We start from the raw sequence: 21242 nt of genomic DNA on the forward strand, positions 1-21242 counted from the left end.
CACACACACACACACACACACTTGGCTCGACACACACACACACACACTTGGCTCGACACACACACACACACACTCGGAGCGGGGAGGAGGGGTGAGTGAGGGCGAGGTCGGGGAACCGAGGAAGCCGGCAAGCGGGCGCACCATTATTGCGATGTAGTGCCTGTGTGGTAGAGGAAGGGGGCCGTCCATGCGCAGCATATAGAACTGGCTCCGCAGGAAAGACTCCAGGTACTGAGCGTGCAAACTCATGACCTGCGTGATGTTGTCCAGCCGACCGGATGTAGAGTATTCTTCCACGAGAAAGTTAGTACGCTCATCCACCGTGTTTGCTTGGACAACCTTGCAACGGAGAAACACACAGTGATTACTGAGGAGCAGTGGTTCTTTTGCTTACATACATGATGCACTCTTGAAGCAAACAAATGTTCTTTTGATATGAGCAGACCCTGAAATTGTGCCGTTGCTCATACCAGAAACGGAAATAAAAAAGAAGGCGCCGCTCATTCTTGGCTCTGGGACCACAATTTATTAAACAACAAATGTCAGATCGTCAAACACACAGCTCTGAAACCGGAGGGAAGCAGCTTCCATCTGCTGTGCCAGGCACATAAGGCACAATTTTCAGGGCCCACTTGCCCGGTCATTATTACGCCGATTTGTGCAGCGGCAAAGCGGTGGCATTTGATTTCCAGAGTTACAATTGTATTTCAACAGCCTATGAAGATACTGACGTTATCTTAAGTATTTTCAGTCGGATCTTTTGCTTTGTTTGTGTTCAACATAAAATGAAAAGCTTTCTGAAAGTCTTCTTAGGGACAAAGGAAAATACGATAATTTGTAGGAAAGTGTTAATTGAAAAATTAATAAGGACACTCGAATACTGTCATTACTATTTTCAGCCTATTGTATTAATTACTAAAACCAACGTTAGTTATTATAATGGACATCCTCCATCCCAGGGAATCAAAATAACTTTCTCAAAAACAGATTCTTATCCATAGCTTTATACACAATGACAGCTTGGGCATCACACCAAGAATTGGCTCTGAAGGTGTTAAGAGCTTTATTAGCACCTTGTAGAAGGACCCAGCTCTGTGGGAATTAATGGACATGAGATGAATATTTCCAAGCTCAGTTCATTATTTATTGATATTTTCGAATTAGAATTCTAGACTTAAGAATACATTTCTTATTTCAGATTCAAAATTAAATTCGAGCTCATGCATCTAGTTAACCACAGAGCCTCGTCTAGAATCTAGATTTTCTAAAGTCCAGACTAATGGTCTTCCCAAAGATCCATACTGGTATTAGAAACTCTGTTTACTCTTTAAGGCTGCCTTCACAGTCTCTTCTGAAAAATAAGCAAAAATTACACAAAGGACTACTGACCGAGGAAAATGTAATCCCAAAGGAAATAGAATGTTTGGAAAGTGTGAACTGTGAGGAAATGTTAATTACAATGGTGTAAAAAAGCAATTGCAGTTCAGCTAGTTATAAAGCCAAGTACAGTTTCATTTGCCCATTTCCCCCCATTTTGTCAACTACAGGGACCAAGTGATGTTAAAAACAGTAAGATCCGGATCAACCACATGTAATTAAACACAGAATATTTGTTGGTCTTGTTTTCTCCAGAGCAGTTTCTTTTGTTTAACGGACTGGTGCCAAAGACGTTAACAGATGCAAGACGTCCTGAAAACAGTAGTGGTTTCTGCAAACCAGCTTACCTTCAAATACATACTGTGAAAAAGACTGTGCTTCAGGAAGTCATTATGTATAGGAGGTAATCACTCGACCAAGAGTGGTCCCTACACTGCCGGGGAAAATGGGCACAAACACAGCCATTTCTCTAATGACTGGCCACCACCTAGATCAGCTAGAGCCCTTACTGTTAACATTCCTTCAACCTTTCCATTCAGATGGTAAGGTCACTCAAAAAGCGAAATGAAGATGAAGGACTACTGACTCTGGCAAGGACCTGGAACATATTCTTCAAATTCTATTCACCCTTTCTTTTAAGACAATGCCTGGCACATAGCAAGTGCTCTGTATCCCTTTGTCGACTACTCTCAGAACAACAGAGGAATAATGCTGGTGCTTTAAGATAAATGTCTTTGCAGTAAATAGTGAATCAGGATATACAATCGTATTCAAAAGGGAAAACCTCCTTCCAGCAGAGAAAAACTCCTCAGTTTAGTGGTTCTTAAACTTTTCTTAGCCCAAATGTCTATCTGAAAGGCATCTAGGAATCTAGGAAGTCCTGCACATCTGCTGTGATCTTTCATAAAGATGTATACCCACAAAAGGGGCCCAAATCTTCTATTGATTATCATTTCTTTTGCATTACATTTTATGACCTCTTTCTTGCAGTTACCATCTTGCCTTGCCACCCTCACCAAAGGTATAGACTATACAGATTCTATTGACATTCTGTCCAAGAGACTTAGAACCAAAACAAACAAGTAAACAAAAGAGTAACAACTAATGATGTAATGGCGTGTTTTGCTTAATAGGTTTAGCTGGGAAACTCATTTTTTCATTTCAAAATATATTTTCTTAACATTTATGAAACCTATAATCACCATGAGGCCATTTAAAAACCTAAAACCTTTGGGTTAATACTAAACTTTATTTTTAAAAAATTTTTATTACTGTTAGCAGCTTTGTTCAGAGAAGTTATATTTGAAATCAAATATGGTAAAATTTACTTTTTTCTAACCTTGCAGTATAACTAACTCTAAAATAAGAAGGTAGATTACTAAATACACAAACTTTTAAGTGAAGTTTAAAAGGAAATATCTCTGTGGTTCTCTGACATATAAATAAGGAACAAAAGCAAAACACAGGCTTACTTCCATATTAAAAGTGGAGATATTCTTTGATAACAATTCAGTTATTTTTTTGTATCACACTTAATGTATTTTAAGACAGATAAACTTACTTCCTTCTCTGGAATAAAGGCACTTGGTCCTCTTGTCAAGGGTTGAGATACTCTGATTCTTTTATCCTGTTTTCAAAAGAAAAGTTTTATGTGTTAATGATGAGGTTCTAGGAAAAGATAAATTGGTGCAAATTTATTGCTGAGGTACTAAAACAAACAGCATTAAATAGAATTATGTAAAATCAAAATAAGGGACAGGTCTCAGATCACAGAAAATCCATACGGCTAATGTGTGAATAAGATAATGGGGCAAGTTCCTCAAAAAGTTAAAAATAGAACTACCTTATGATCCAGCAATCACACAACTAGGCATTTACCCAAAGAATACAAGAACATTAATTCAAAGGGATACATGCACCCTTATGTTTACAGCACCATTATTTACTATAGCCAAGATATGGAAGTTGCCCAGGTGTCCATCGATTGATAAAGGGATAAAGAAGATGTGGTGTATATATATACAATGGGATATTACTCTGCCATAAGAAAGAATGAAATTTTGCCATTTGTGACAACATGGATGGAGTTAGAGAGTATAATGCTAAGCTAAATAAGTCACTCAGAGGAAGACAAACACCATATGATTTCACTCATATGTGAAATTTAAGAAACAAAACAAACAAGCAAAGGGAAAAAGATGAGAGAGAGAGACGAATCAAGAAACAGACTCTTAACTGATGGGTACCAGAGGGGAGGTGGGTGGAGGGATGGGTGAAATAGGGGATGGGGGTGAAGGAGGGCACTTGTGATGAGCACCAGGTGATGTACAGAATTGTTGAATCACTATATTGTAGGCCTGAAACTAATATAACACTGTATGTTAACTAACTGGAATTAAAATAAAAACGAAAAAAAAAAAAAAAAAGATAATGGGGCAAGTGCCTACTCCAGTTCTGGATACACAGTAGGCTTCCAAAATTTCATTTCCCTCAGTCATCTTCTACATCCCCAGAGATTTTTAGCCCATAGTTGACATGACTGAAACTGTCGATCTCTATAATAAAATCATATCTAATAGTATACTAGTGCACTGTTAGACCTCAACCGGAAAGCTCCAGGAAAGGCTGAGTTCAGAGGATTCCATGCAACTCCCCAAAGCAATGACCTGACCTGTGGGTTTTTTCCGGAATAAAATAGGAATAAACATACCTAATATAAAGTTTTGAAGCTTTAAGTAAGAAAAATGTAAAACTTGGAGAAGTAGAGGTTAACTTAATGTAAGAAATGGAGAATACAGCAATGCATATTGTTCCACTTGCTACTCTATTTAATATGAACTGGGAGATTGCCAATGGTATGTTTGAGTGTTAGATTTTTTTGAAGTTTTTAAATTTTTTGTTAAATTTTTTAATTAAAAAATATCTTGGTAACCCCATTTAAGTGTGATATCTATAAAGCCTCAAACATTCCAATCAGGTAAAAACTTCCTTCTCTGCAGGCATGTTGAAAAGCGGGAATAATCAGAGGGAGGCTCTTAAGGCTCTGAAGTCCTCCTTGGCCAGGAGGAGAGAGAGGAGAAATGGCCACCTAATGTTCTATATTAAAAGTAATATTCTAAAGTTCTCAAAAAGAAGCCCTCTAAAACCATAACATAAAAACAGGGACTATGCTTACACCACACACAAAAATTGACTCAAAATGGATTAAAGACTTGGATGTAAGACCAGAAACCATATAACTCCTAAAAGAAAACATAAGCGGTAAGCTCCTTGACATCACTCTCAGCGATATTTTTTTGGATCTGACTCCAAAGGCAAAGGCAACAAAAGCAAAAATAAACAAGTGGGGCTAGTCAAACTAAAAAGTTTCTGCACAGTGAAGGAAACCATCAACAAAATAATAAGGCAACCTACTGAATGGGAGAAGATATTTGCAAATCATATACCTGATAAGGGGTTAATATCCAAAATACATAAAGAACTCATAAAATTCAAAAGCAAAAAAAAATTCAATTTAAAAAATGGGCAGAGGATCTGAATAGACATTTTTCCAGAGAAGACATTCAGATGCCCAACAGACACATAACAAGATGCTCATCACCACTCATCATCAGGGAAACGTAAATCAAAACCACAATGAGCTATCACCTCACACCTGTCAGAATGGCTAAACTCAAAAACACGAGAAACAACAAGTGTTGACGAGGATGTGGAGAACAAGGAACCCTCGTGCGTCAGAGAGAATGCAAACTGGTGGAAGACAGGATGGAGGGTCCTCAAAAAATTAAAAATAGAACTACCATATGATCCAACCATTCTCCTTCTGGATATTTATCTCAAGAAAATGAAAATACTAATTAGAAAAAATATATACACCTTTATGTTTATTGCAGCATTATTTGTAATAATCAAGATATGGAAATAACCTATTCACGAATGGATGAATGGATAAAGAAGACGTGGTATACTGTATATATACAATGGATTGATTACTCCTCAGCCATAAAAGAGAAAGAAATCTTTCCATTTGTGACAACACAGACAGACCTTGAGGGTATTATGCTAAGTGACGTAAATACTGTATGATTTCACTTACATGTGGAATCCAAGTGATAAAACAAATGAACGCACAAAACCAAACCAAACTCCTCGAGAGAGAAAATAGATTGGTGGTTGCCAGAGCGGAGAAGGGTGGAGAGGTGGGCAAATTGGTGAAGGGGATAAAAAGGTACTAACTTCCAGTTATAAAATAAGTTAAGTCACAGGGATGTGATGTACAGCGTGGTCAATAATATTGTATAGCAAATTTGAAAGTTGCTAAGAAAGTAAATCTTAAAAGTTCTCATCACAAGACCAAAAAATGTGTAACTGTGTAGGGTGACAGACAGTAACTAGGCTTATGGTGGTGGTCATTTTGCAATGTATACAAATGTCGAATCATTATGTGGTGCACCTGAAACTAATGTAATGTATGTCAATTATACTTCAATAAAAACACAATAGGGACTAGGCCGTGGTTTACAGAGATTATAAAGACTGCGTGGGAAACTGAAGAACATAACATGAGAACAGAGGTCTACTGGAAAAGAGTGTACTAAGGTTTAGGTGCCACCAAGCCCTCCTCAGGAAACTTCTAAACCGAGGAAGTGACTCTAAATGGTTCCTTATCGAATGTTGGCAATATCTATTTCATGTGACTTTGTCTCCCAGCCATAGCCGACTAGACCAATCAACATAGAAATTGATCTGCAGCCTACGGGTGCCTTGATGCAAAAGTTATGCCCAAACACAACTGAGGGTAATTTGTTGGACCAGTTAAGATTCTAGAGTTACTAGAAGTATATGCAAGTAATGCACTCTGACAAAGAGCAACAACATAGCACTCAGAAGCAGAGGCAGAGAACACAATAAAGAAGCATTAGAATAGGCAACAACAGATATCTGCTTCTTTTTTTTAATATATATATATTTTTATTATTATGTTATGTTAATCACCATACATTACATCATTAGTTTTTGATGTAGTGTTCCATGATTCATTGTTTGCATATAACACCCAGTGCTCCGTGCAGAACGTGCCCTCTTTAATACCCATCACCAGGCTAACCCATCCTCCCACCCCCCTCTCCTCTAGAACCCTCATTTGTTTTTCAGAGTCCATCGTCTCTCATGGTTCATCTCCCCCTCCGATTTCCCCCCCTTCATTCCTCCCTTCCTGCTATCTTCTTCTTCTTCTTCTTCTTTTTTTTTTAACATATAATGTATTATTTGTTTCAGAGGTACAGATCTGTGATTCAACAGTCTTGCACAATTCACAGTGCTCACCATAGCACATACCCTCCCCAATGTCTATCTGCTTCTAAGGGGAAAAGCACTAGCGTTTCTATGGAGTCCCTAGAAGAAGTCCAGTCTAATCATGGGCTCTCCTGTGTCTTTTCCTCCCTTCCATCCTTCCCTCTTTCTTTTTTTTTTTAAAGATTTTATTTATTTATTTGAGAGAGAGAGAATGAGAGACAGAGAGCATGAGAGGGAGGAGGGTCAGAGGGAGAAGCAGACTCCCTGCCGAGCCGGGAGCCCGATGCGGGACTCGATCCCGGGACTCCAGGATCATGACCTGAGCCGAAGGCAGTCGCTTAACCAACTGAGCCACCCAGGCGCCCTCCTTCCCTCTTTCTCTCTCCATAAGGTAACCGGAGTCTTTTTTGTTCCTTAAAATCAAAGAGCCTACCAAACACAAAACAGTTATTCCAATCCCTTACTTCAGTGAGCAGCAGTTACAAAACAAACGGACAAAAGTAGGCAGCCAGGCATTCAATGATTTTTTTGAGAACCTGATCAGATACTGTGATAGAAGATACAGAGCAAGCAAAACAGGGGGGGTCCCCGCCCTCGTGAGCATGGTACACAATCTCCATCAATTTTCAGAATTCTATCGGAATAAATACAGTGAATAATGATAATCTAAACCTGCTCAGGTTTCAGAAAGGACCAGGCATTTAGGTTGTATTTATAAAGTGATGACAAATATATCTTAACCTGCTGGTCAAATATACTAGAAGACTCCATGTAAAAAGGAGTAATTTAGAATTTCTAATATTGGCATTTCCTGTCTACATCAACCACCATCTTGTTTTACCCAGAAAAATAATTTAAAAGAAAATAACAGATTTCTTCCCTCTACTAGTCTCTGTGAGTTATAGGAAACAACATTTCAAATACTCTCTATATCATATAGCCTAATGCAGTCATATGTGAAAAGCAATTTCCTTGATGATGAATCATTTCAAATGAATAAAGCAGTTAAGAGAAACTGATTGTGAGGACCTACCACAGGTTTGAGGAGAAAAAATGCCAATGGGAAGGTAAGTGGAGGTTTTTGTTTATATAAAATACATAAAATTCAGAGAAAAGATAGGGAGAGAGAAACTAAAAGCATATGAAGGGACTTCGGGAGACAAAGAATGACTTATTACAAATATGATTTGTTTACAAAAATCACTCTTTGATACATTTATCAACTGAATTTACCTTTACATGCTTGAACTTGTTATTCTGCTTACGAAAATATTTTTCTGGAATGGATGTTTAAATCTGAAATACGTCTTCATTACAAATGGAACTGCAGGTCGTTGCACTGCAAAGAATGTAACATCTCTTCGTTTTAACCAATTGATAAGAAGCAACAGAAACTCAATTTCATTTGTGTCAACATTCATTTGCTCATTTAGTCAGCAAACATTCATTGAGTATCTACAACGTGCCAGACACAATTAAGGATTAGCCTGGCAGAAATGCATACAACCAACCACCCTGCATATGACATATCCCAGGGCAGATACATACACAAGGTGATGTGGGAAGACATTGTAACAGTTACCACTTGCTCAGTCATTCCCCTTTTGTTGAACATTAAAGTTATGTCCAGTTTTCATTATTATAAAATAGTGCTATGATGAGTATCTTTGTAAAAAGTGATTTGAGGGCAGACCGTGGTATTCAGGATAGGTTCTTTAGGAAGAACCCCAGATGTGGATTTCCTGGGTTTTAGGTCATACATATCTTTAAAGTTCTTGTTGCAAACTGCAAAGGTGCTAACAAAAATGTTACACCAATTTTATTTTCATCAGCTGAGAAAATGCCCACTTAACTCATTCACTTCAAATGTGAAAAACAGCATCCAAAAATGTGATTGAAACTTTTCCTGATATACATATCTGAGGTAAAATTTCTTACATAGAGATGTGTAATACAATTAATAACAGTACTACAGTATTTTAAATAATACAGTTTTTTTAAATAATACAATTCTGGGGGTGATGTAGCCCCTGGGCCTGGAACTAACAGAAACCAACAGAAACACCCCAGTTGGGCAGTTACTGCAATAGTCCCAGGGAGAAATGATGTGGCCTGACCTAAGAGAGCTGCTTAAACATTGAAGGGAAGGGAAAACTAACATCATTTTTTGAAAAGATTTTTATTTATTTTAGAGAGAGAGCACGAGTGTGTGGAGGGGCAGAGAGAGAGGGACAAGCAAACCCTGCACTGAGCGTGGAGCCTGAGGTGGGGCTCGATCTCACAACCCTGAGATCATGACCTGAGCTGAAACCAAGAGTCACACGCTTAACCAATGGAGCCACCCTGGCACTCCTGAAAACTAACATCATTTTTAAGTTTTGCCATCATGTATCCTTCTTCAGTTATGTTTTTATTTATTTTTATTTTTTATTTTTTTAATGTTTTACTTATTTATTTTTGTTTATTTATTTATTTATTTATTTATTTATTTATTTATTTAATGTTTTTACTTATTTATTCATGAAAGTCAGAGAGAGAGAGGCAGAGGCAGAGGGAGAAGCCCAGTGAGCAAGGAGCCCGATGAGGGACTTGATCCCAGGACCCTGTGATCATGACCTGAGCCCAAGGCAGACACTTAACTATCTGAGCCACCCAGGCGCCCCTTCAGTTATGTTTTTAAAATGGCACCACTACTGAAATGATCAGCCTAGTTCCTGCTTCTGTGTAAGGAGCACCTTTTCTGGTCAGGATTTTACTATTGTCTCAGTTAGCTGCTTTGTATATTTATAAGAAGGTGAAAAACAAAATTTCAAAAATGATCAAGGCAGCTCATAAATTCTACTGTGAACTCCTTTTTCTAATCCCCCCCCCCCCCACCTACTTTCTGTCTCTGTACTTTTTTAAAGTTGATAAGGTCAAACCCAAAAGAAAGAGGATGGCACCATATCCCAAAGATTCATTTTCAAACCCTAAGCTGAAGTTCCGGTCTCCTGTCATATCCTGTAACACATTTCCTCAGCTTTTATTTCAAATTCAAAATGCCCAGGACTGAGTTGCTACCTCATTCACACCCTGATTAACTTTTCTGAAGTCTCTAGACCTCTGTTGCCTTGTACGGTAGCCATCAGTCACATGTGACGACATTTAAATTAATTAAAATTAAATAAAGCTAAAAGTACAGTTCCTCAACCATGCTAGTCCCATTTCATGTGCTCAACCACCACATGTGCCCATTGCTACTGTGAAGGACAGTGCAGACATTCCCCTGCGTCAATGCAGAAGGTTCTAGCAAATAGCACTGCTCTAGACTCTTCATTTAATTTTTTTTTAAATCACATCTTTGGCATTTTAATGCCTTTTTGAAATGATAAATGATTTCTCTGCAGAATTATCAGTTTGATGATCACACCTACTCAATCCCATAACCAAGTATTTTCATGTAATTGCAGAAATGCTCTCAACCAAATTAAGAGTAAATCCAGATAAGGGCAATTCAGGAAAAACAAACTAACACAAAATCAGCCAGTTCTAAGAATCCCTGTCTCAATTTTTGCTCTTATGACAGTCTCCAGGAAAAGAAAACCTTTTTCTCCCTTTTAAAAAATTATGGTAAAAAGCACATAACATGAGACCTACTGTCTTAACAAATCAAGAGTAGAGTACAGAACTGCTCACTATAAGTACAGTGTTGTACAACAGATGTCTAGGACTTTTTTATCTTGCATAACTGAAACCTTATACCCATTGTACAACAACTCCACATTTCCCTCACCCCCCAGCCCTTGGCAACCACTACTTTGTGCTTTTTATGTAAGCATACTCTTCAGATCCCAGCTGAGATGCTCCTTACATAATCACCAGCCTTCCTGCCTCCTCGAACTATTCAGTTCTGTCTGTCGTGCAACTCCACCCTTGGTTGCCTCTGTAACACTGGACCACCCATCCTACTGAGTCTTTGACCACTTGTACATTTTTCCTGAACATCCCCTGCATTTCTTTCATTAATATTCATTCGCAGGGTGCCTGGGTGGCTCAGTCGTTGGGCGTCTGCCTTCAGCTCAGGTCATGATCCCAGGGTCCTGGGATCGAGCCCCACATCGGGCTCCCTGCTCGGCGGGAAGCCTGCTTCTCCCTCTCCCACTCCCCCTGCTTGTGCTCCCTCTCTCGCTGTGTCTCTCTCTGTCAAATAAATAAATAAAATCTTAAAAAAAAAAATATTCATTCGCTCAAGTGAGCATTCTCTTCCAGGGCTTACATCTTCTTTCCATAAAACCAAATTTACTGAGTTGTGTGATAGTCCCTGTTGCGGGGTGGGGGGTGGGGAGGGGGGGGAAGCTCATGTGAACTGAAAATGAGCAAGCCAGGCAACTGATTCCTGAATCTTGTTACTAGCTCAGAGCTAGCTCTTCTTGGCCCTGCAGGCTGGCTGTGGACCATTCTGAGCTGCTTGCGACATCATCTGTTTGTAATACTTGCACCTTAAAATCAACATGTTTAAAACCAATCTTCTGGGGCATCTGATTTTGGCTCCGGTCATGATCTCAGGGTCCTGGGATCGAGCCCCACATGGGGCTTCCTGCTCAGCGGCCTGGGGGGGTTCCTGCTTCTCCCTCTCCCTCTGCCCCCGCCCCCGCTTGTACTCTCTCTCTCTCTCAAATAAATAAATGAAATCTTAAAAAAAAAAAATCTTCCACATCAAACTCACTGTCCCTTCTCACTTTCCTGTCTGAGTTGTAAAATCACCGCACGCACCAGTAGCCTTGGCTCCAATGGAGAGTTATCTTTGTCTCTTCATCCTAGGAGCCTTCATTCAAACAACTGCCAAATCCTGTAACTGCCTTTTCCCATCCTCTCCACAGACCCTCCTCAGCCATAAGAGTTGAGAAATAGTTTCCTCTCACAACTGAAATTAATGTCAATTCAATGTCTTAGCTTTCCCTCTTGTGGGGGAAGATAACACATAAAAAATGCAAAGAATAATACAAAATGAGGTCTTAGTTTTATTTTTCTAATTAATTTTGAGGAGTAATACTGCCATATTTTCCTCTTTTTAAGTATAAACTGATATCTTATTCTGCAGAAACAAATGACTTTGATCATACTAGCGATTCTTATACAATGGTCTTATTTTGTTTCTATGAAAATCTAAAATCCCAGGGCGCCCGGCTGGCTCAGTTGGTGGAGCATGTGATTCTTGATCCCAGGGTTGTGAGATAGAGCCCCAAGCTGGGTGCAGAGATTACTTAGAAAAATGAAAAATTTTTAAAAAATGGAAGAAAATCTAAATTCCCAAAGCTAGCCCTTGAGTTTTTTTTAGCTGCATTGTCCATTACAATAGTCACATGTGGTTATTTCAATTTAAGTTAACCTTAAATAAAGTTAAAAATGTGCTGCCCAAATTGCATTTGTCACATTTGAGGGTGTACAACAGTCACAGTGGCTAGTGAGTGTCATGCTGCACAATGGAAATCGAGGATTTTTCTAATCATCGCCAAAGCATCTACGGTACAGTATTGCTCCGTAGCACCGCTTAGTCCTGATTTTAGCAATTGGGATGATGCAAAGATATAAAATGGTTAAAATTTCAGGAATGAACAAAAGCATAATAAACATGTAACTTTAGGGGCACCTCGGTGGCTCAGTCGGTTAAGCAGCCAACTCTTGATTTTGGCTCAAGTCATGATCTCAGGGTCCTGGGATCGAGCCCCACATTGGGCTCCACACTCAGCAGGGAGTCAGCTTGAGATTCTCTTTCTCCCTTCCCTCTGCCCCTCCCTCCACCACTCACGCTTTCTCTCTCTCAAATAAATAAATAAATCTTTTTTTAAAAAGTAACTATAGAAATAAAATAAGAATTGATTTGCCTATTAAAACTGGGAAACCAGCAACTATAATGGCAGTAAAGTTGGAAGACACCATTCTTCAGACTTAATTTGATGACAATGTTCAAATCACTATGTAAATAGAACAAAGTCTCTAAAATGTTGACTTTAGTGTTAAAAAATAAAAGGACATAGAAAATTTGAAGAAACTTTAAACAATAGTAAATTTAACTGGGCTTTGTTTTCAAAGGTCTTAGACAGCAGTCACAGGATTTGTTTAAATTTTTTCCACAAAATTCCGTAATTTCAATCAAGAAAACTAGCTATAAAATAGGAACCGAGACTCTCAGTTATGTGTTTTAAGTTTTACAAAGGGTTGTAAGGTCAAGAATGCTACCATGAGGAAAGTTTCTTTTTTCAGATACGTTATTATTGCTGAAAGAAGTTATGCTTGAAATTCATCAATGGAGATTATGCCTATTAAGTCATTATCTGCTAGAAAACAAAACACTGAAAGGATGAAGATTATATTTAGAAAACTGCTTCTTCTTTTGACCTGTAACAGCTAAGCAATTTACCAGATAACTTTATATAAATTAATCCCAATAGAAAATTCAGATACTTGGAAGTCAGGAGTTCTTAAAATTATGAGTTTTTAGGGGTAATCAACAAATTACTTGGCCCTAAAAAGCTGACTACCCTGGAGAATTAAAGTGCTGCACCTCCTGCTCCTAAATACTTTTAAATTATTAAATTTCATTTTCATGTATCTCACCCATTTATCATGGGAAAGCAAAACACACGCACATTCTATTTATTAAAATGTAAAAACTACTTGTGAATTTATCTCTTTGGGAGAGAAATATCGAGTAATATGTATCATTAACTTTACCCAGAGACACTTAGAGGTTTTTAAAATCTTCAACATATAAAAATTACAGCAAAACATAAATTTGACTCCACGCGCACACTGATCCCATAGCTTTTATTTTATTATTATTATTATTTATTTATTTTTAAAGATTTTATTTATTTGACAAAGAGAGACACAGCGAGAGAGGGAACACAAGCAGGCGGAGTGGGAGAGGGAGAAGCAGGCTTCTTGTGGAGCAGGGAGCCCGATGCGGGGCTCGATCCCAGGACCCTGGGATCATGACCTGAGCCGAAGGCAGATGCTTCACGACTGAGCCACCCAGGCGCCCCTGATCCCATAGCTTTTAAAGATAGCCTGAGGGGGCGCCCGGCTGGCTCAGTTGGTAGACCATGTGACTCTTAATCTCAGGGTCATGAGTTCAAGCCCCACGTGGGGTGTGGAGCCTACTTAAAATAAGAAATAAATAAATAAATCCCGAGAAGGCAATTTAATACCTTCAACATTTGTTTTTGTAACACAACAGCGACAAAACATCTTCCACACGAAACAAGTGCCCCAAACAAAATTTTTAAGTGTGACTATAATAAGAAAGTCAACTGCAGTGATCAACACAAATAATACATTTCAGTTGCTGAGTCGCCTTCTATTCTTTACAGGTGTTTCACTTTGGCACAAACCACTGCAGGAAGGGCAGAGATGGGTAGGGGGCTCTATGCTATGAGATAATGCTGATGACATTTTTTTGTTCCTTGGCAGACACTTTCAGGGATAATGACTGGGTTTAGAGAAATCGATGACATTACATATTTCAGAGGAAAAAGGGCAAATGGAAAGGAACACAGAGATTAAAAACTATCACTACCTAAATGAGGAAAGAACAAGCTTGAAGATTAATGGTAACAGACTGGTCAATTTTACAGTAAACTCAAATTTAAATTTCTGTAATGATCTGGAATATACATTATGTTCCCACCACCCAAATGGCCTAAAAGACAATTTAACGAAGTTGTGACTTCTCCTACACTAGATTAAAATATGTATTGACCTGCATGATATTATAATAACTGAGATCTAAGGTCATTTTGTGAGAAAAGATCTGGTAGCAGAAAATGGCAATAGCACCAAGATTGGGAATCTTTCGAATCCCACCCAAGTCTCTCCTATTACTTGGAGCTAGGGTGTGCAAAGAACCGCTGGGTATCAGGACCCCAACCAGGCATCACAGCGAGTGGCAGAAATGCACTGATAGTCCAAAGAGCACTCAAAATTCCCCTTCAGAGGTGGGAGATCCTGCCTCATTTTCAGGGCCTGAGACCAGGAGGGGACTCCTTTTAACAGACTTAGAAAAACGAAGCCTATCAAGTCCCTCTGTCACTAATAGCTTCAACCCTGGGTAGAGTCACTTGAAGAACAAGGCAAAGACCTTGTTAACTGTAAATTTCAGTGATTCTTTACCAACACATACTGGCTAAAATTTTAACTTGAAATCTCAAAACACTTCCACCAAAAGCAATGCACTTATCCAGTGTATTTTTTTGTAAAGATTTTATTTATTTATTTGGGGGTGGGGAGGAGCAGAGGGAGAGGGAGAAGCAGACTCCCCGCTGAGCAGGGAGCCCAGCATGGAGATTGACCCTGAGACCATGACCTGAGCCAAAGGCAGATGCTTAACCAGTGACTGAGCCACCCAGGCGCCCCCTATCCAGTGTATTTTAGTGATTTCTTTACCTTCTCATTCCCCTGCTAAGCTGTCAGCTCCAGGTGGGCCTGGATAGTGCCTTGTTCATCTTTGAGTATTCCAACTTAATACATTCTACAGTGTGAGGCAAACATCTGGTCCATTTTTGAAAGTTTTATGTAATGATCATTTGAATAACAGTATTTTTTTTCTATTTCATTTTTCAAAAAATTAGTTCCAAGAAATGAGACATCATGATTAAGCAACTCTCACTAAAAAAAACAAAAAACCTTGGTGTGCCATTTGGTAGGGACCATTTGGTAAATTTGTTTTACCAACAGTGGGCCTAAAGATAGACAAACTCACCTACTGAGTAGGACTATTATCTAGCAGAAATCAGTAATAATATTGCTGTAGTAGATGCAGTCAAGTACACAAAGATGAATGGGCCTCATCCCATCAGTAAAATAATTAAACACGTATATCTAGATAGCAAAGGGTAGCTAATGAGTTAAATTTGCACTGCAGTGCAGCTGAATTTCTAAATGAGCTTTCCCTTGGCTAGTAACAAAAATCTCTTAAATTTTATTCATTAGAACACATGCTGAACTCCATGCAAAGTGCAGGCAAGTTTTTCTATTTCTATACAGACTATGAAATAGCAAACTTGTAAAAACAAAAGGACCACCAGCACCCCGTACAACCACAGACTGACACCGACTTATAAAGGTAGAAATATTGAAAACAAATATGGGAGGGATGCCTGGGTGGCTCAGCTGGTTAAGCATCCAATTCTTAATTTCTGCTCAGGTCATGATCTCAGGGTTGTGAGATTGAGCCCCATGTCAGGCTCTGTGCTGGGTGTGGAGCCTACTTAGGATTCTCTCTTTCTCTCTCAAAATAAAATAAAATAAAGTAAAATAAAATACAATAAAATAAAATATGGAGCTGGGATAGTCTTTAAACTACATGAGTAGCATCATACTACTAACTAATCCTTTAAACTGGAAGTAAATCTAAAATCATGCTCACGGGGTGCCTGGGTGGCTCAGTTGTTAAGCGTCTGCCTTCGGCTCAGGTCATGGTCCCAAGGTTCCTGGGATCGAGCCCCACACCGGGCTCCCTGCTCAGTGGGAAGCCTGCTTCTTCCTCCCCCACTCCCCCTGCTTGTGTTCCCTCCTTGCTGTGTCTCTCTCTGTCAAATAAATAAATAAAATCTTTAAAAAAAATAATAAAATAAAATCATGTTCATGTCCAAGGCCATCCAGAGGCAAGCAGCAAAGAACACACATCCTTTTCCACTTTCCATGCAATGTCACAAAGTAGCATAAATCTATCAAGTTAGTTTCACCTATAATTAAAAATCGGTAGTTTTTTTTTTTTTTAAAGATTTTATTTATTTATTTGACAGAGGGAGAGCAAGAGAGCTGGGGGGTGGGGAGGGGCAGAGGGAGAGGGAGAAGCAGACTGACCCCCCGCCGGCTGAGCAGGGATCCCGACATGGGGCTCCATCCCAGGACCCTGAGATCATGACCTGAGCCGAAGGCAGACGCTTAGCCAACTGAGCCACCCAGGTGCCCCTAAAAATTGGTAGTTCTAATATGACAGGTCTTTTCCATATTCTGCAGAATTTAGATATATTTGAACCAGTGCTTCCTGAGACTCTGCTTTCCCTTTTTTATGTCTATTGAAATTCTACCCATTCCTCCTTTAAGACCCAGCTCAAATATCATCTCCTTTGGTCTCCCCTCCACTCCTACCTATTCCCAAGACCTGCTATGAATTTAAACTTATTCTTCTTAAGATTCACAATTGTGTTTCTCTCTCTTATAGCTATTAACATATATCATTATCTTATCACTCCTTTCAAATAATAAATAAGCTCCTTAAAGAGCAGGATCAATTTCTGATACAGTATCTATGTATTACAGCACAGCAACATTAAATTATAGGGTACTTGTATATTTGTTGAACTGAACTAAGGAGACAGGAGTCTGGTACAGATTTTTCTTTTCCTTCAACAGGGCAAGAGCATCCTGTGGACTTGAGGCCATTCTCTGTATTCTTATTGAGAAACAACAGTAAGTTAAACTAATAAACATAGTCCTGGACATCAATCCATTACCTTCCTTGTGCCCCCTGGGTTTCCTTTGTGACACTTTTTCCTGTTTATATTCTTATATTGATAAAACAAATAATACCTTACATTTCCCATAATTTGTAATATTTTCTAGAAGTCAGTAATAATATTATTACATGCTGTGACACTAATCTTGAACAATAAACGCTCCTATATAAGCTTTTCAGTGTTGAGCACTTTTTTTTTAGAGATGAGGAACTAAGAAATACACTTGCTGAACATGCTATTAAAATTTTGGGCTCAAGCCCAAGACATTGAGGAGAGAACTATTACTTTTTGTATCTGAGATAATGCGAGTCCATAATAACTACCACAGACAATATACTTTTCTCCTACCAATGACAGGATCTCTCTCCAAGTCCCACAGAAGTATTAGGAGAAGGGCTTTACTTCTCTACAATGTTTAAAGTTTTGTATTGTGTAATAATAAAAACTCTTCTTGATTTTAGAACGTTTTACTATTAAAATTAGGTCCTAATTAGATCAAAAGAAATTAAAAATGGGAGTTTTAGAAAGTTAAGACTCCCATTAGAGACCATTACAATTACATAATATTCTGATAATAGTACATGGTCGATAGGACTAGTCTTGAAGAAACAAAAAAATATGCTGTGAATGTAGTTCCCTTGGTATATGAGGGAAACCTAGTTTTGTTTTTTAAAGATTTACTTATTTGAGAGAGAGAGAGAGAACACGCAAGGGAAAGGGGCAGAGGGAGAGTCTGAAGTCTGAGAGAGGGAGAGGGAAAAAGGAGAGAGAGTCTGAGCACGGAGCCCTGAGATCAAGACCTGAGCCGAAACCAAGAGTCAGATGCTTAACCAACTGGGACACCCAGGCACCCCAGGGAAACATAGTTTTAAATCAAACTTCTAAACTCAGCATCTACAGCCTAGGTTGTAACAAAATCAAAAGGCCTTTATGTTGTTCTAATGGAACAAAGGATGCCAGGACAGTTTCCAGATCTTTCAAAACACAATGATTAACAAAATACAAATCACTTGCTTAGCTTAGAGGAATCAGGAGGAAAGCATTAAATACAATTGATTTCTAGAGATTTACAAAATGTAAGCATTTTAGCCACTTGAAAACCAATACTGCTTTACACACTTAGTCAAAAATAACAAGAAACTTATGTTCTAATTTAAATTGGGAAAGTACCTTTCACACAGCCTCCCAGGAACACAACAGCTAGCAAATTAAAGTATGTTTGCTTTTATATCGAATTATATTCAACTTCAGTTGTAATGAAATTTAAAAGAAAAACAGAAGTTTTTGTTTAGCTTTGAAAGGAACAGTTGTATTTTAATTTTTGCCTGGAATAGAAAATCTGATCTGAATAATAAAATAATCAGAATCTGATAGTTCATACCCATTAACTTCATTTCTGTCCAATGGTATCAACCCCTAAGTCTATAAACAGAGAAATACAAAATTGTGCTTTAATGTACACAGGTAAATTTAAAACCTATTGTAATTAGAATTAAAACCATGAGTTGCTATGCTCATTTTTTATTATTTATTTATTATATATATTTTTATATTATAATATTTATATTTATATTATTATTTATTTGTATTATTATTTATTTTTTGTTTTTTTATGTATGCTCATTTGTTAATTTAGTTTAGAGAGAGATAGAGAGCACATGTGTGAGTTGGGGGGGGAGGGGAAAAGGGAGAGGGCGAATCTCAAGCAGACTCTCCAACCGGGAGATCATGACCTGAGCCGAAACCAAGAGTCAGACACTCAACGGATGGAGCCACGCAGGCGCCTGTTATGCTCATTTAAATGGATGGTTCACAAACTTTTTTGATATCAGGACCTCTTTATACCAAAAGTTATCAACCCCAAAAGCTTTTTTATGTAAGTACTATCTATCCATAATTACATTTAAGAAATGAAACCAAAGAACATTTTGAAGTACTTATTCATTTAAAAGTAAAAACAGGGACACGTGGGTGGTGGCTCAGTCGGTTAAGCATCTGCCTTTGGCTCGGGTCATGGTCCTGGAGTCCCAGCATCCAGTCCGGCATTGGGCTCCCTGCTCAGTGGGGAGCCTGATTCTCCCTCTGCCCCTGACCCTGCTCTCATGCTCTCTCTCTCTTTCACTCTCTCTCAAATAAATAAATAAAATCTGTAAAAAAAAGAATAAACCCATTACATGTTAACACAAATGAATTCTTTGGAAACTATAGACAATAGCAAAAAATCACCGAGAAGAGGAGCATTATTTTACATTTGTGCCAATATCTGGCTTAATTAAAAAGAACTGGAGTCTTGTATTTGCATCTGCAATTCAAAATGCTGCTATCTGTTGTAGTGATTGCACAACATGAATAAAATCTGGCCTCACAAAGATATAATTGGAAAAGGGAAGTATATTTTAATAGCCTTTTCACATAATTTTGCACATTCTTTGGTACTCCACTAAACTGGACAAATGGTAGTTTTTATAAGTTTGTTGCAATGTGGAATCTGAAGCCTTATCAATAAACTTCTTACTCTGCTGCATTAAAATCCATTGGCTTATCTTGTACTTGTATTAAATCGATCATTTGATACATATGATTTTGTAATGTTAACCACTGGTCATTTAGAAAGTATTGTATTTTATAAGTTTGTTGCAATGTGGAATCTGAAGCCTTATCAATAAACTTACTCTGCTGCATTAAAATCCATTGGCTTATTTTGTACTTGTATTAAATCGATCATTTGATTTACATATGATTTCGTAATGTTAACCACTGGTCATTTAGAAAGTATTGGCTCCTTGAGCTTTGCAGGTTTTTTAAAATAGTGATACATATAATATAATATTAAAAATAAAATCTGTTAAATACCACCACTCATCACATCAGAGGCATCTGTAAGTACTGAGAAGTGGTCAAGCTCATGGTAGAGGATACCAGTTTTCAAAAATTCTTTTCTCATGAAAGCTCAAATTTTATCATTGGCAATTAAGTCCTGTCAGTTGTTTTCCTTAAAATGGCAGGCTCACTTGGTTAGTTTTTGTGAAAATGTCTGCCAGATACCCCGGTCTGAGTAACCATCAGTCACTCTTTCCCGTAAAAATGGTGATCAATAAAATGACGAGCTTGGCTCACAACTCAGTCACACGTCTGCTCTGTCTGGAGACAGCCACCATACTGCGGTGTGCAGAAGAGCTTGTGCATATTCTCTACTTTGAAACAGAGACTTAAAAGATAAGTATTCAGCGGTCGAGATTTAATAAAATGCATAATCTCTACTGTCTCATCAAGAATATTCTTGAGTGGGTGGCGCCTGGGTGGCTCATTAGGTTAAGCGTCTACCTTCGGCTCAGGTCATGATCTCAGGGTCCTGGCATCGAGCCCCGCATCGGGCTCCCTGCTCGGCGGGGAGTCTGCTTCTCCCTCTCCCGCTTTCCCTGCTTCTGTTCCCTTTCTCGCTGTCTCTGTCAATTAAATAAATAAAATCTTTAATAAAAAAAAAAGAATATTCTTGAGTGAAACTGACCTTTTTACTGTGAATACAGGGTGGTGAGGAAAACGGTGGTCACCATACAGTGTGATGCCACTGCTTTGATTTGTGCCAAGGCCTAAAGGTCCACAGACCACACTTTGGGAACCACTGATTGAAATACATGTTTCCAATGCACTGGGCTCTCTTTTTCAATTATGTATCTTTATAAGTGGTTTCAGTCATTTGCAAAAAGATTGCCACATTTTACCTTCATATTAAGACAAAGTATTAAGAAGCTCTTAGAACAATTATGATGTTTTGTTTTTCTCATTACTACAAGGTCATAGAACTTCTATGGAAGTGTTCATTTTCCTATTTGTGAAATAAACTTTCAATCGATAAAGTATATACAAACGATCAAGAACACCCTGTAGAAAAAGCACAATTTAGGAGGGTGCTACCCCTACCATATAGTAAAATATGTTACTATAATACCCCTACCATATAGTAAAATATATTTCTATAATTAAGAGTTGTGTTGGCATATGAACAGATTCACAAACCAATGGAACATTCGTAATTATGACTCAATATCCAAAACAATAAAAAAAATT

General features: G+C 38.3%; 1 protein-coding gene across 3 annotated transcripts in view; it reads right to left on the reverse strand.

Moving 5' to 3' along the window:
• SESN3 (sestrin 3) overlaps positions 1-21242 on the reverse strand; it is a 69506-nt gene that overhangs the window by 19967 nt on the left and 28297 nt on the right. The window contains exons 2-3 of one of the 3 annotated variants that reach the window (XM_021679068.2): positions 2939-3004; positions 142-339 (exon numbers count right to left, since the gene is read on the reverse strand). In XM_021679068.2, coding sequence (XP_021534743.2) covers positions 142-339; positions 2939-3004 — 264 coding nt within the window. Of the gene's footprint in view, positions 1-141; positions 340-2938; positions 3005-21242 lie in introns of those variants that run through there. The other 2 variants (XM_044919407.1, XM_044919406.1) reach the window with 2 other exon arrangements.

The sequence above is a fragment of the Neomonachus schauinslandi genome, chromosome 11, assembly GCF_002201575.2.
Source record: "Neomonachus schauinslandi chromosome 11, ASM220157v2, whole genome shotgun sequence".
NCBI classification, from domain to species: Eukaryota; Metazoa; Chordata; class Mammalia; order Carnivora; family Phocidae; genus Neomonachus; species Neomonachus schauinslandi.